Here is a 16,010-nt window from a genome sequence, read left to right as displayed (position 1 = left end):
CCATCTCTGGGACCATGATGGTTCAGGCCAGGCCTTTTCCAAGGGAGGAACACTGCGCCTCATCTAAGTCTGCACTGTCCTGGGGGAGTCACAGTGGAACAAAGCCAGAGGCAGTGGGAGGAAGTGTGATGGGCCCGGCACGGACAGGACGTAAGGCTGTGTGATTTGCTAAACCCGTGTGTTAGGAAGGGCGGAATTTGCAGTCATTTATATTAAAAAATCACTGGAAAAATGGATGAATCATGAAGATTTTATGCTACGTGAAATAAACCAGTCACAAAAATACAAATATTGTATTATTCCTCTTAATGTGAGGAATGTGAGAAGTCCAAGTCAGAGACAGACAGTAGAATGGGGGTGGCCAGAGGCTGGGGGAGGAGGAGTGAGAGTTACTGTCTGATGGGCACAGAGTTTCAGTTTGGAAAGATGAAGAAGTTCTGGAGGTGGGTGGTGGTGAAGGATGCACAACAATGTGAATGTACCTAATGCCACTGACCCATACACAAAAATGGTTAAAATGGTAAATTTTATGTCATGTATATTTTACCACAAAACAAATTTTTGTGGATCACCAAAGAAGTCACTATGGACAAAGGACTCAACGTTAAAGAAAAAGAAACTTTTTTTCAATCAAGAGATAAGTAACATATCATTAAGCTTAAGGTCTAGATTGAGGACAATCACTGTGAGCCCTGCTAAGGGACAGTCACACAGTTTTAAGAACAATGTCAGACAGGTCCCCTTGTAGCTCTTCCAGACTTTCCAGTACTGATGAAGGGTCTCCTTTCAGCTTTGTCCAGCCCTGTCATTCATAATAGACGAATGAAAAGTCCCAGAAACCTGTTCTGTTTGGGAAGGTTTTCTTTTGTTCTAGGCTTCGGTGGTTAATATGCTTGACAAATTTAAGAGTCTCTCTATCTCTGTAGACCAATGCCAAAGAATTGTTTTCTGGATTCACTGTTAGCAGCTGAAACAGGCAAATACAACGGCACATTAGAACACAGGTTATTCTCAACTCTTCTTCAACGACTCACCACTGAACAGATGGTATCCATGACAAGTACTTAAGACTGGAGACAGCGGGTAGTAAAGATCCTTTACTAGGAAGAGCTACTGCTCTGGATGGCAAGACATTTCCGACAAGCCCCATTCCAATATATACCCAGAAAGGTTTCATTTAATGCATATATTCCTTGCTACATTGGAAAATTAATGGAAATGTACCACGCGGCTCTTATTTGGAATTTCTCAGGGTTGAATAAAAATGCTTAGTGATTATCCTTTAGCATCTTTATTCCACGCTGAGTACTTTCTAGTAGAAATTAGACCACTGCCAGGCAGAGCAACATGGATTTACCAGTTAAGGACACTGGTAGAAGGTCATAAAATTTTGAAGAATGGAAGCATCCTCAAGAACCAAAAAGACGGTTTGCTATCAGGAGCAACTTACCTCTTCATCTTCACCTTTGGCGATGTAGGAAGTAAAGCCACCGTATTCTGGCTCCCAGCCTTACAAAGGGGAAATGAGTGGTATTCAGAAAGCACTCAATGCAAGAGTTGACTCTTCTGCCTAAATCGCTGATCCCAGGCTGCTTAAAACTGGGGGATCTGAGAGTTCAGTAGTAACCAACTCTATGACTTATGAGCCCGACTTAACCGTTCAAGCAATACTGAATAAACTGAAAACTAAGAATTAACTGCATAAAAGCCATAGATCAGGGAGGGAGGTGTTCTTGGAAATTATGGTTCGGTCCATCTTCCCATACCCTAGTCCTACTTTGAATTGGGAGAATGAAATTCATGATCCCTAAGGTCCCTTCCAACACTGAGCTCCTGTGATCTGGGATCCTGGCCAAGCCAGACACTTGTGAATTGGTTCAGCTGGAGAGAGGTTCCCAGGAGAGGCTGCCCTCCTTAAAGAAACACTGCTTTCTGTCCTCCCTCTTACCTTCGCAGCCACAGTAAAGAAGTAAATCCAGGGCAAATTCAGGCTTGCTGTTGTCGTGGATTAAAGTGTAGTGACCAGTCTTCCAATGCCTCAGTTCCCCTTGACATGTGGGAACACTCGGTTCTAAGAAAAAACAACAGAAGGCCAGAAAAATATTAAAATCACCTTGATGTCAGTGCTAGATTGCATGGGAATGATATTTAGGAATGATACAGTAGTGATGGGAAGTCATTCTCATAAACCTCAGCGGACCTGTTCCACCAAATAAGCCTTACAATGACTGTCAGAAGTTACCAGGTGTGACTATTTGGGGGGGAAAAAGGTTGACTTTCTAGTTCTGTCTTTACCATTGATTTCAGATAGAGGAAACTGGGGACAGGAGTATGGGAAACTGTACTTTCTAGGAAATTTTTCTGTTGTACATTCTATGGTTTTTGACAAATGCATGATGACAAATGCATGATGGTAAACTTCGTGAACAGTGGCTTTTCTCATTTACATGTGAATTCCCCACTCAGCTCTGACCCAGGGCCTTGCATACAGTAGATGCTCAATAAGAGAATAAAGCATCTTTTGGTTGCAGGCATATAGTTTCTTCCAAGTTGCAGGTTCACATAAAGACAAAACCAAAAAGGAACAGAAGTGGTCAAATACTTTTTAAAAAAGCCTTCCAGGCCCTACTGATCTTCACCCAATTCTTTGTAGGGCCTAGGTACAGATGCCAGTATCAATTATCAAGGAAAACCAACCTTTTAAAGAAAAGGCTGTCTCGTGTGTTGAATAGCACAGAAAGCCACCTGGGTCTGGTTTTTCTGAATATCTGTGGTGACAAAAGTGCCAGGTCAGTCAGTTTGGGAGACCACAGAATCTGAGTTATTGCTGGTTTGTCATGGGTATCCACCTCCCTTATCTTTGCTCTTCCAACTGCAAAGGGGCCTTCTCAAGAAATCCGAGAAGAAGCAGAGGATGATAAAACCGAGGAGAGGAACTGGGTAGCAGATTTTCTCATTTGATTTAGCAGGTGCTGTAACACTTCGGTTGAATATATAGTTGCTCAGTTAATGGTGCCAACATTTCCTCAGAAGTATTACCTCTTACATTTTCTGTATTTTTCTCTTTTCCATCTTGTCTGTAGATAATTAAACTTCCTCTACTTTGAATAAGTTCCTTCTTCCTATTTGTCAAAATTCAAGCAAGTTTTTCTCAGTCTGTTTTGTTGCTCCTTAGCAGAAATAACCTGCTCACTTTCCTTTACGCTCTTACGTTTAGAGTACTTTCGGGCAAAGCCAGTCATCTTTCTCTCTACCGTTTGTACTGTTGCTAGCCTAATAAAACATACCAGCTGTTACTCCAAACCAGAATGCTCTTCCCGCAGCTCTTTCCTGTCATTCAGATCTGAGCTCAGCTGACAGCAACTCAGACAGGCTTTTCCACATTGCCCATTCACCTAGAGGCCATGCAGTCACTCGGTCATTCCTGAGCGCATACCATATTAAAAGTCTCTGCACAGCATTTATCATTATTGACGTTTTCTAGTTGTTGGTGTATACATTTAATCTCTGTCCTCTCCTATTAGAATGTAAGCTTGAAGAGAGCAGAGACCTTGTCTGTTTTGTTCTCCAGCTCTTGAAACGGGGCCTAGCATACAGCAGAGGCTCAAGAAATAGTTGTTGAATGAATAAATGAGTGAATGGTGAATGCGTAATGGAAAATAAGGATGAGTCATAACGAAGCTTACCTTTCTTGGCTTCGTTTTTCCCTGGCTCTGGGTCTGTCTGTTCGTTGCTCTGTGGGCTGTTGTTGCTGAGAGCCGCCTGATTCTGCTCTGGCTCAGAGGAGCTATAGCTAGTCCCTTCTTCAGTGCCATCGGGAGCAGAGGCTGCTTCTTCCTCTTTTGTGTCCTCAATTTCATCTTCTTCTTCTTCTGGAGCCAAGAAGTGAAGCTTCAGGCCTGTGAAGTTGGAGAGCAGCAAGAACAGAGCCTCGGAACGGAACAGCGCCATGCAGTCCTTCAGTGTGTCGGGAAGCGTGCCCTCCTCAGCTCTCTCGTAAAACCTGAGGAGCAGCCATGTCAGTTGTTCGTCAAGGCCACAGACGGAAAATTGCTCACGGACTAAAAGCCGATCATAGCTTTGTACCTCTCTCCCTGCAGCTTGGCATAGCTTCCTAAATAAATCACACACTGTGACAAGAGTGCGATTTAATTAGGGCTTGCTGCTGGATATCCCTGAGTACCAAACGTCATCAGGGCAAATGTCCTATTATTGAAGGTGAGCCTTGCAGACAAATAGGCAGGTGCCAAATGAAGAAGCTAATGTCTTAGATGATGGGGTCTACCTTTTGTTAGGGGGCCCTCGGCTGTTCCATTTCACATCTCCTTTCTCCAAAGCTTCACAGACCTCTGCAAACTTCTCGGGCTGGAAAATGAGCAAATAAAGAAGCAGTTAGCAAATCCCCCGGTGGTTCCACACTGGTCTTACAGGGGTAGCAGCCCCACAGAGTCGTTGTGGCTGATTCCTAAAGGGATCAGTTAACTTTCACCCCATTCACATAAGATTCCACAGTTTTGATAACGACGAAGCCAGAGAGAGACTAGAAAAATTACTAGCAAGCTTTAGCCAAAAGACCTGAGTGTCATTTTGGGCCATTTCTTTAAGCAATTGTTTAGTTTATGTCAAAATGCTCAACCTCTAAAATTCTTGCATTTATTAAATGAGGATCATAATACAAGCTTTTAAATTAAAAATATTTTAAATTAATTTTATTTTTTTAAAATACAGACTAATTCATAAGATGTAAGGGAGAAAAAATTAAACTGCATAACAGGCAATGTTATTACAATGAAAATTTCTGAATGACACAAGATTCTCTAGGCCTCAACTCATTCCTTTTATTCAGTCAGCATTCTAAATTTAAAAGTCAAGTACAGTACAAAAGCTATTAACCCATTGAAACATTATCACAGGAGGCTTTTATGTGTACTTGTTTAATGCAGTTTCCCAAGGAGTTTTCTAAAAACGGTAGTCCTATCAGCTTTAAGTAAGAAAAAGGACCCCGAAGCATGGTTTAGGTAAGCTGAATTAAACAAGTTTATTTACTAGACTACTACTCAACTGCCTGATATGTTAATATCAGTGATACGATTCCAACATAGAGAGGCAGTATGTACTGTCTCTCGACCTTTTTAAACAGCTCTTGGGACGGCGACTCCAGGGGACCCAGGGCCGACTGTGAAGCACCATACATGCTCTCATTCTGCCTCACAGCAACTCCTCGAGGGAGCACCTGGGCAAGGCAGGTGTTGTCCCAATGTAACCGAGAGATTTCGTGTTCTGCTTAGGTTAGTAAAATCACAAAGCTGGGACATGAGTATAAGGTCTCCGCCTCCCGATCTAGTCCTCTCCCCACTGTCATCGGCTGCCTCATTGCTTGAACATTCATTAATAGCTGTTGATCCATCAGTCATCTGTCACTAAAATATTTGTACCACATTCATCGAGTGAGTAGGAAGGGAAGGACACACAACTCCCCCTCCATGTAGAAGCTTCTGTGTGGGTACCATTAAGGTTCGAGAGAACTGCAGAACACCCAAAGGTCTCTTAGCCCACTAAGCAGATGACTGATACCAATGTTAGCTATTATCATCACTTCTATATTTTATTTGAAGTAGAGGATGACATAAATATTCTAACTAGGAACAAAACGGAAAACAACAAAAACTCTCTTGGTGATGCCTATTTGCCCACCCAAGAAGCAAGACCACATGGCAAGTGAGGTGTACTCGACGGGATGTGCTGACCTACCTTAAGGAACTCCTTTAAGAGAATTTCAGACCTTTCTTCAAACTCTTCTTGAATTTGAATTTGGTAATCCATGTCCAGATAAGTAGGGTTGATCCAGTCATATAAAATTTCATGCTTACAAAGAAGCAGCAGATGCAAAAGGTGAGTTAATAATTCCTATTGCTTGTTCTTACATCAGTTCACACTAGTAAAATATATGCAAATCCCTACTTTATAACTGCCTCCCCGTTAAACATGAAGTGCTGGAAAACTCTGCCCGAGAAAGACACTATCGAAAGTTTATCCAAGAAAAGTGGAAGCGTAAGCTCAAAGTCCAGTTTCATTATCAGGAATAGCCAGTTTTAAAACCAGGAAAACGCATGATATGCTAAAGCTGCTAAGAAAACAATGCTGGCAATAGGAATTTATCCTTACATCTTGCGGGATGTGAGGGCTCCGAGGCATGAGAGGTTCGAAGTAGTTGGGAGGCCTGGTCAGCGAAGGACCATGAAACCAGCCACTTATGGACAAACGTGACTTTTCTTCAGACAGGACTTCAGACACCTGAAAGCAGGAGGAAGGTTACCGGCCAAGGCGCACTAATTTCAGGATCCTTCAAGTGAGGGGTGAAGACCACCTGACCGGGTAAGTGCAACGGGAAGCTGCCACATTTGGATAATGAGTGACGAAAAAGCACGGTCCTTAGTACTCTCTGTATTTGTGGCTCACGATCTTTACCTGGTGGAAGGATACTGGAGACACTTCAAAGAAAACCAGTGTGTTCCACGAAGGGATAAGAGACTTGACAATCTGCTTCGGCTGAAAGTGCTCTACACCAGGAGAGAACAGACCCACAGATGTGATATCATCATCATTAACCGCTTCCAGGCCACCTCGTTTCACCATGACAATACTCAGCTTTCTAAGGGTATCTACACATACCCTTCGGATCCCCAAATACCACCCCCTTCCACCTGTTTCACTCATACTTGCTAGTTCTGCCAGATGACATCTGTCCTTTGTTACCCCACCCATCTATTATTGATGAAGGCTGAGAGTTTCCTGGCGTCAATCTCTGGTGTCAGTCGTTAAAATAAAAAAAAAACCCAACCTCCTGTCAAACAGACCGGCTCTAGCCGAGGCATGGCCTCAGGCAGCTTTACATGCTCTCGGTCCTTCCGTGGTCCTACTCAGAAGTCCGGTCTGACTACTGCTCATCTTAAACCAACTAACTTACCCCTGAAGTCATGGCTATGTCCAGGACAACTTAGGTGGTTGTCAGGGCTCGCCGTGACTGACTCCTCCCATAGCAGTCACCGTCATCGGTGGCTTCCACCTCCTTTGAGGAGCACAGACGTTGTGCATAAGAATTCAGAAGTGGCTGCGTGTGGACGAGCACACATCTGTCTTACCATCAACACTGAACAGGTCCAGGGTGCCGCCCCAGCTCCCGTCCCAGGGAGGAACCAGGTACAGAATGAAGGCGATCCGGCGCCCTTCCAGCTCGTCGTCGTGGCAGAGCAGGGCATCTGCAACAGTTCAACGCACACCTTAGCATCGCTGCGCAGACGACGGGCAGCGGAGGCGACCCTGCGTTTACTACCTGCCCGTCTGAGAGCCTTCTGCAAGGTCGGCTCCCCCAGCGCTCAAATGACACTTATTTCTCCTCTTTCATAATTATAGATAAAACTCCCTATTGAAAACTAAACACATGGAAGATTACATATGTAGTGAGACCTACAGATAATCACTAACAATATTTTTAACATTTTTCTAATATTTTTCCTACATACACGTTTTTGTTTTTGAAAAAAATAGTATCCTACAGTGGTTGTTTTTTGGCCTTTTTTTTTTCATTATGTGGCAAGTGACTTTCCATATGAATATACACACTTGTCATCTCTTTTAATGGCTATAGTTATCCTACTATATAAAGAATTAGCTCCTTATCCCCTTTAATCTATCTTTTATTTGTTGTTTCCATTCCTTGTCTATTAAGAAAGAATGCTGGAATGACCATCACTGCACATAGATCTTTCTGTACTTGTTCTCCTTAATTTCTTGGGTAAGTTTCTAAGAGCCGTTAAGTCGGGCTAAGCAAGGCAGGCAGCCATGCTGGGCGGGAGAGGGAGGGAACGCTATGGTGGACTGAGGTCGTTCCCACATGGACGGACTGTTTTGATAAATAAATAGACTGAAGATAATGGAAGCCGGGTTTCTCACTGCTGAAGAACGAAATTACAAATAAAAGGAGAAATCTAGAATGAACCCTATAATGTTGAATTGGAACTGGAGGAGTCAATACAGATTCATTTTCATATATATGTATATATACATATATATGTATACATGCATATGTATATATAGATGTGTATATACAGATATTTACACAGATCTCTAGATAAAAGTACAGATACAGAAATACATACAGATGTAAACGCTCGTGCATGCATACGTGTGTGCGCGCACACGCATACATGTATGTGCTACCTCCTTCCTCTGAAAGGGTCTGGGAGCAGTGACACCTAATAGCAAAAACATCCAGAGTCCAGATCTCGACTTTTGAGTATCATCCTTCACTAAAAGGAACCGGGGTTCTTTGGAAGAATGGCCAACTCCAGGTTTAAAGCATGAGAAATGTGAGGGAAGTCTGGAAAATCTTGTTGTGTCATAGAGTAAAATATATTAAGAATGATGGGGACGTATCAAAAGGACACAGCGGTCAGTTTAAAGGGGCTCCCCTTGATAAAATCGAGGACCATATGAGCACCAATATAATAACTGATAATAGTCCATTACATAAACAGTAATCCATAAATCCACACTGACACAAATAAATGAATAAATAGGGAGAAGAAAAGGTTGTCTTTACAGTAGAATGACAACTAACAAATGTGAAAGAAATGATTTTATTGTAAGAATCACCATCTGGCAACATTCACTGTAATAATTTAGCAAGAAATAATCAGTGGATGGTAAAACGAATTAAAGTCTGAGGAGAAATGGGGAATTTACATAATCGTAAAGTATCTTCCCACAAAATACTTATAAACTTACAGAGAGAAAAAGAACAATTTATAGTAGAAAAACATGATATCAGCAACCGCTTTACTGAAGTGATCAGTTATTATCACTAGTAATATGATAAACAGAAACTGCGTACCCCTGGATATGGTGCAGTGGAAAGAACACATCATTCTATAATATTTCTGCCAAAGATGCGTGACCTGAATCTAATCATGAGGAAGCACTAGGTAAACCCAAATCGAGGGACGTTTTACAAAATGACTCAGCTGTCTGGATATGTGTAGATGTATCAGGAAACAAGGAGAGACAGAGGAACTGTTTGAGACTGAGGGAGACTAAAGAGATGTGACCGGACTGCGAGTGAATGCTACGTGCAGTCCTCGACTGGGTCCTTTTGCTATAAAGGACCGAACAATGGAACGTGTGTGGAGCCTGTGGATGCGACGGGAATTATGTATCAATCCTAATTCCCTGATTTTGATGCTTTATTGTTATCACATAGGAGGACGTCCTTGCAGGAATTACTGAAGTTATTCAGGGGACATGGAGCATCATAATGGCAACCTCCTTTCAAGTAAAATATAAAAAAAAATTATTTGTACTATGCCTGCCACTTTCCTCTGAGTCTGAAATTACTTCAAATTAAAAAGAAAAAAATAAAGTGAGAAAAAGGGCCTATGCTCTGACTCTTCATGTGTTTCACTAAGTTACACTTGAAAAGTTGTTACCAAGTTAAACTTCCCCAGGACAAGAGTTACACCCCAAACAAAACAAAACACATTTTTGTCCAAGTGAAAAACCAAACATGTTTTCAAAGAGACATTTAGATGCTCAGAAAGGGAACTCGAAGGGTGTACCCCAAACTAGCAACAGTGGATACCTCTGAAGAGAAAGGGGGCAATGCAAGGAGAAAGTAAAGAAAATGATCAAGGTTTACACTGTACGTATCTGTATTATTTGAATATTTTTTCCTTAAGAGTGTATTAACTTATTACCTCCAAATCAAAACAAGGAAAAAGAAAAATGACCTTGAGGGACACATTTGTTCCCGAAGAAGTCTAAGAGGAGAGGTTACAATACCACCTCTGAATTTCCTGCCAGTGTATGGAAAGTTGGTGTGTATGTGCATTACCAGCATTTTTCTGAAAATACGGGCAACAGCTTTCATGGTATTCCCAAAGAGGACCACTGCCTTATACCCTGCAATACGATGGTTCTGTCTGCATGTGGGCCGGGTCGGAGTGTGCCTGTTATGAAGATCCTAATGCAATGCAGCCACGCCAAGTCTAGGATTCTGATACCCTGACACTAACCGCCACTGTTTAGTTCAAGTGTTTAAATCTTACAGACATCAGGGCTTTATCTTTCTTACCCGAAAATTCATATTTAGCACAGGACATGTCAATGGTGGATTCCAGGTCAATCTTGGAAACGTCAGAAAGCCAAGTCCGGAAATCTTCGAACAGAATTTTCCTAGAAATGTAAACAAAAGATGACTTTTTATGCCACAGAGTGGGCTCCATTTGGATCTATGCCACAGTTTTTTTTTTTTCTCCTGGAGTTGTGGTTTATTCAAGAGACCCATTCCCGAGAATGTTCTTCACGTTAAACTCCCCTAGTTAAGGACTAATATTCCCAGATCACATTCTTCATTATTTTCTCCGGATAAATTCTTCTAAGTGAACCTATACTACTAAAAGGTAAGCCTAACCTTTAGGGTTTTGATACATCTTTCAAAACCATCTTCTAAGAAAGATTGCAGCAGTGTATACAAGTATCGACACTTCTGTCAACAGTGGAGATTTTGTGTTTACTATTTGACAACCTAATGTATGAAGAATGGTGTTGTTTCCTTGGTTACTGACAAGGTCGAACATATTATTGAGAATGTGGGCCTTAGAATCAGACTTAGGTTTGTATCTTGGCTTCCTTGACTTTTACTTAAGTAGCCTTGAAGAAGATACTTAATTTCTCAGAGTCTGTTTCCTCCTCTACAAAATGAGATAATAATGTCAACAAAGATTGTATAACATTTAAAGAATTTAATGTCAGCTTGGCGCATATTAGGCACTCAACAAATATGATTACTTGTTTACCTTAAAGCACAGATGTGAGGCTCTCTTCTCTTCTTCAGATCATCAGACTTGATCATGAAAAAGAAAAAAAAAGATTCCTTTCATATATTAGATACATAGAGGAGAGCAGTTTAGTGAGTACTCCAGCGGGATTAGAGCCTGGACTCTGAGGTCAAACCGCCTGGGTTTGCTACCTGGCCCCCTCCATTTGGCCCCTCTGTGACTTGGCCAAGTTACTTAGCTTCTCTGTGCCTTATTCATTTAACAAAGATTTACATAGTCATTACAGTGGTCCTTATATTCTTGTTGAGGGAGACTGACGATAAACATAAAAAGTCAACTATTAGTACAAAAGGTGATAAATGCACAGGAAAAACATAGCAAGGTAGGGAAGGGTCTGGAGCTAGAAAAGATGGCCAGGTTAGCCTGCACTGAGAAAGACTCGGAGGAGGATGGGAAGTGTGCCAAGGGACTCTCTAGGCTTAGAGGACTCAGGACCCTGAGTGTGAGGCTTGCTTGGCTTATGTCAAGAAATTGCAAAAGAATGTGTGGCTACAGCAGAGAGTGAGCGGGGGGCAGCAGGACATGGAGCCGAGGAGGCAAGGGGGGCCTGAGAGCCATTCCAAGTGCTCTGGATTTCACTCAGAGAAGTGAGGAACCATTGGAGATTTTGAGCACAGGAGTAACATGATCCCATTTATGTTTTTAAAAACAGAAAATTCAGGTAACATAAAATTTACCATTTTGGCCATTTGAAAGTGTGTAATTCAGTGGCTTTTAGTATATTCATAATGTTGTGTAACCATCGCCACGATCTAATTCCAGAACACTTTTATCATCCCACGTTTTGAAGGTGGAACCTGCAGAATCACCCACTGAACTGGACGGGAGGTGTGAGGGAGGAATCTAGGGTGACCTCCAGGATTTTAGCCAGAGCCGCTGGGAAGATCGAGTTGCCATTAACTAGGAAGGGTAAAATTACAGAGGGAGCAGATTTATGGGGAGAAGATCAGGAGTTTAGTTTCGGACTTAAGTGTGAGACACTTTTAATACAGATCCAAAGGCAAAGTACAGGGCTCCCTGGAAATCTGCTTGGTCCAAGGGCTAAGCCCGGGAGTATTTTATCATTAAGAAGTCAGAGACAAAAGGAAGACCTCCCAAACAAAACTAAGGACTCGTCAGTGAGGTAGAGGAGAGCATGGTATCCTGAGAGCAATGCGAAAAAATACATCTCCAGGAGGAAGGAGTAACACAGTGCACCAAACGCTGCTGAGGGTCAAGGAAAACCAAGTCTAAAAACTGATGTTCAAACTTACTAGTGCGGCTGCTGTGAGTGACTTTGGCGAGTATAGTTTCAGTGGAGTGTACTCGGTCAAAGCCTGATGACAGGGGCTTCACAGAGAACGAGAGGAGAGGAATTTGAGACAGTACGGACAACTCGTAAAGAATGCTAGGGACAAGGGAAGCAGAGGAAGGGGGTGGCAGCTTAAAGGGAAAGTCAGACCAAGAGAATATTTTTTCTTAAGATGAGATGATTAGGTTTTTTTTCGTATGCTGAAGAGAATGATTCAGAAGAGAAGGCAAAACTGATTTACAGTTTCCTCGACGATAAAGGTGGAATAGTATGTCCTTCATAGGATTATGAGGATTTATTGAATTAATAAATATAAAGCACTTCGCATGGCATAAAGCATGCACTGCATAATGCTTGCAATACAGAATACTGGGCTACTCCTAATGACATACTTGGTTAGGGGGATTGGAAGATGATATAGCCTCCTCGATTATCAAGTCAATCCACAGCATAAGCAAAGAGGAGGGAGTACAGGTGGAGTTTGAAGGGACAGGAGATTGAAAACAGGTTTTACATTTACTGTCTTAGCACGAAGCAGCTCAGACCCAAAGTAAGCACAGTAAAAATTATTCACAGTAGCTTCCCCAAGCACCCGTGGGGATCTAAAGTAATGGATTCCCCCCCCCCACCCCCCATCACCCAGGGCCCTTTCTATTATTTTACCTGTCACTAACTTCACAGTTAGATGTGTTTTCATCTACCAAATTGTATTAAGTAAAAACCACTGTAATTTCTCCATTTTAGTAGTCAGAGATGTATATATAGCTCTAAACCAACAGAAGAGGACTACTGCTATAAGTTGATACAATTACAAAGGCAGACAACATCATTTTTAATTAACCTATGCAACTTTACTATGGATAAAAGTTAATTTTCATGAGGTATTTTGATTTATTATGAGTCACATTGTTTGTTTATTGAACCTGGTTAATTCGGTTACATGTCCAAGGCCCAAAGAGAGACAGATTGGGGGACATAACTAGCTGACAATCAGCTCTAATGTAGAAGAATGAAAGCAAGAAAAAGAAATCTGTTATTTACTTTCTTATCTCAGATAAAGAGAAATCAAAGGGAAAATGCAAAGAAAACGAAATAATCTTTACCTTTTTCATTTTTATTTTTTTTGTGTGTGATTTTAAGGGCTGATGTCCTTGAAGTTTCATAAATGATTTTCAGGAATGATATATGCCAGGTACTCAAAGATAGCTCCCAAAGTGGGGAAACCAATGACCTATATCTCTATCCCTAGATTGGGCCTGTCTTTTAAGAGTAGAAAAACCAGCTTTGATTTCGAGATAGTCTATTCTGACAAATTAAACTGTCCGCCCAAAAAAGAATGGATCTAACTCTCTACAGGACATAGTACAATGGAGAGCATACTGCAATACATCAAGCCACCTAAACAAAGACATGACTACAGAAATTTAAATGATTATTTTCTAATGTACAGCTCTCTTCAGTATACCACTCCCCAAAATATACGTAATCTCTTTGTTTATAATGTACTTAACTCATTGGCTTACCGTATTTCCTGACTGTCACCATTGCTATCACCTCTATTATTTTAGATTTTAAAGTCTTACAGGGCAGGAATTGGCAAAGACTCCCATATAATAATTATAGTATGTAACACAGAGCCAACAGTGAGCATATGTTAAATGAATGAGTTCTTTTAACAACATCAAGGCAAGGACCCTCCAAGGCAAACCAACTAAAACCTCAAGTTTAAAAGTATGAAACAATTTTTGTAGATTATCAATTTCTGAAATAGAAGAGCTAAATGAAAGGGGCATAAATACCTGCTGGAACTTGTATAAATCATTATACTTTTCATGGAAGTCCAAATTCAGAAGTTCCTTCTGAATCCCTTCCAAGAAGTTTTGGCTTTGGATGAAGTTTGGGATCACACAGTGAAGAAAGGGGTCCATGTCCATGACAATGGCTTCTGTTGGAATAAAAACATTATGGCTTTTTTTCCTTTTGTATTTTTGACTCCTGAGTAGCATAGTACAGAGATTACAAAAGGGGATAATCATGAATTTTCCGGAATCTAGTACCTAGAGTCTAAGCTTTGGGGGAAGGATTATAAGCTCTTCTCTTTTTTTCTGTATACACTCAATGCTACTTTTAAAAGAGACTATGCTTACAATATTAGGCCTTAAGATGAGTACGGGTGATATCACTAAAGTATGGTTCCCACTCTTTTATGTGTGTGTGTTTTTTTTTAGTTCAATGATTACTTGAGTCTTAATTTATTTTCCCCAAAACTTAAAATCAGAGTAGCAGATTAAAAATGAGACTAGCAATACTGGCTGGCGATTTTCCTTCAACCCCTTTTCTTTCCCCAAGTTACTAAGTAAGTTATGATACACATACTTTAAAAAAAAAAAATCAGTTCAGCCATAATTTCCACTAATTTCATAATTTCTCCCTCAACATTTTACCCACTGCTTCTGTTGAGCTAATATGGGCCCTTCAAATAATCACGTCACCACCACCTATCAAGCACCAGGTACAGTGGTGCTTTACAGGTATTCTCATTTAATCTCAACAGCTCTAAGGTAAACATTATCAGTATCTCTACCCGCTACAGATGAGGAAATTGAGACGTCTCGAGTGTACACAGCTTGTGCTTTAAACACTAAGCCATCATTTTCTACGTGCATCTAGAGAACCCAGGAGTCCCTTCTTCATAGCACTTAATTGAAACAAAAATCATGGCAAACTTTAGACGGACATGCATGGTGCACTAAGCAGTGTTTTTATCCCATATATTGGTATGGAAAGCTGGGGTTGGAATGGTTCACCGTACGTTTCTTCCCTTGGTCAACAGGTTTACTTGCATAGGTCATATAGCTGAACTATACAGGCATTAAAAATTAACAAGTAAGCTCAGGTGCTCACTACCTAGCAGCTTACAACAAACGCTCTGGCTACACTATCATGGGACAACGCAGCATTATCCTCGGGGGCAAATATCCCATAAGCCGCTCAAATATATGTCCAAATGTTTATTGGTCCTTACTCAGGGAAACGTCTATTGATGCAGATGTGCATCGATTTATTAATCTCATTTAACATCTTTCTGAGATAAATACTATTAGTTATTCCATTTTACGTAGGAAGGAACTGAAGTTTTAACAAGTTAAACCCATTGACAACATCGCACACAATCAGTGGAACAGATTCTGTCAGCAACCCTTGATTCCAGAACTATCGACTTTCATGCCCTCTACTTCCCCAAACTCTCCGGCCTACATTTCTTCCTCTTCTCAGGTTTCTAAATCCAAACTGAACTTGGAATGAAAGGTGGCAGCCGGCCAGGCAGGAGGGTGGGCGGAGGCTCTCTTCAAGAGCCTCTTCCCTTGTGGGCTTGACTACAGAGTGCCAGGACTTGCAGAGGCCCCCGGACGCCGTGCGGCGACTCCCCCTTCACAGCACCCGGTTACCGTGACGGAACGGCGTCCTGTGGCTCCAAGCCTCGGCCACCTGCTTTTTCAAGATTTCCTCCGTGACAGCGTCTGAAAACTCCGCCATCACCTCCTTCTTTCTCTTTTTCCCGGTCTGGCCGGGACCGGGCTCAGCTGGCCGTTTCCCATTCATCTTTTCATAAGCTACAGACCCACACCACGGTAATCAAGCAGCTATTTGCCTATGGAGACTACAATTCCCAGAATCCCCCCTTTCCCAGAACCACCCAATAGGAAATACCAATTTAAGAGGAGGCGGAACCCACGCATAATTTACCAATGGGAGCTCCAGATATTGCGACAATCCCGCCAGGGGTCGGTCCAATGGTGCTCCGCCTGGCAGGCCACGGCCGC

The 16,010-nt window shown here is 41.7% G+C and overlaps 1 protein-coding gene across 1 annotated transcript; it reads right to left on the bottom strand.

Annotated features, from left to right (window-relative positions):
* Positions 1–236: 236 nt before the first annotated feature.
* OGFOD1 (2-oxoglutarate and iron dependent oxygenase domain containing 1) lies at positions 237–15,863 on the bottom strand. Its single transcript, XM_016124092.2, has 13 exons — positions 15,636–15,863; positions 13,986–14,131; positions 10,854–10,900; positions 10,130–10,230; positions 7,143–7,259; positions 6,469–6,560; positions 6,166–6,294; positions 5,752–5,865; positions 4,286–4,365; positions 3,687–4,003; positions 1,949–2,071; positions 1,451–1,509; positions 237–967 (listed from the first exon to the last, which is right to left on the bottom strand). The coding sequence occupies exons 1-13, from the start codon at positions 15,787–15,789 to the stop codon at positions 806–808; spliced, it is 1,641 nt and encodes a 546-aa protein (XP_015979578.2). The 5' UTR covers positions 15,790–15,863; the 3' UTR covers positions 237–805.
* Positions 15,864–16,010: the final 147 nt, after the last annotated feature.

This window comes from Rousettus aegyptiacus, unplaced genomic scaffold, assembly GCF_014176215.1.
Source record: "Rousettus aegyptiacus isolate mRouAeg1 unplaced genomic scaffold, mRouAeg1.p scaffold_m13_p_14, whole genome shotgun sequence".
Taxonomy (NCBI): domain Eukaryota; kingdom Metazoa; phylum Chordata; class Mammalia; order Chiroptera; family Pteropodidae; genus Rousettus; species Rousettus aegyptiacus.
Note: the sequence above shows the minus strand (reverse complement) of the source record. Positions and strands in the feature narration are given on the sequence as shown.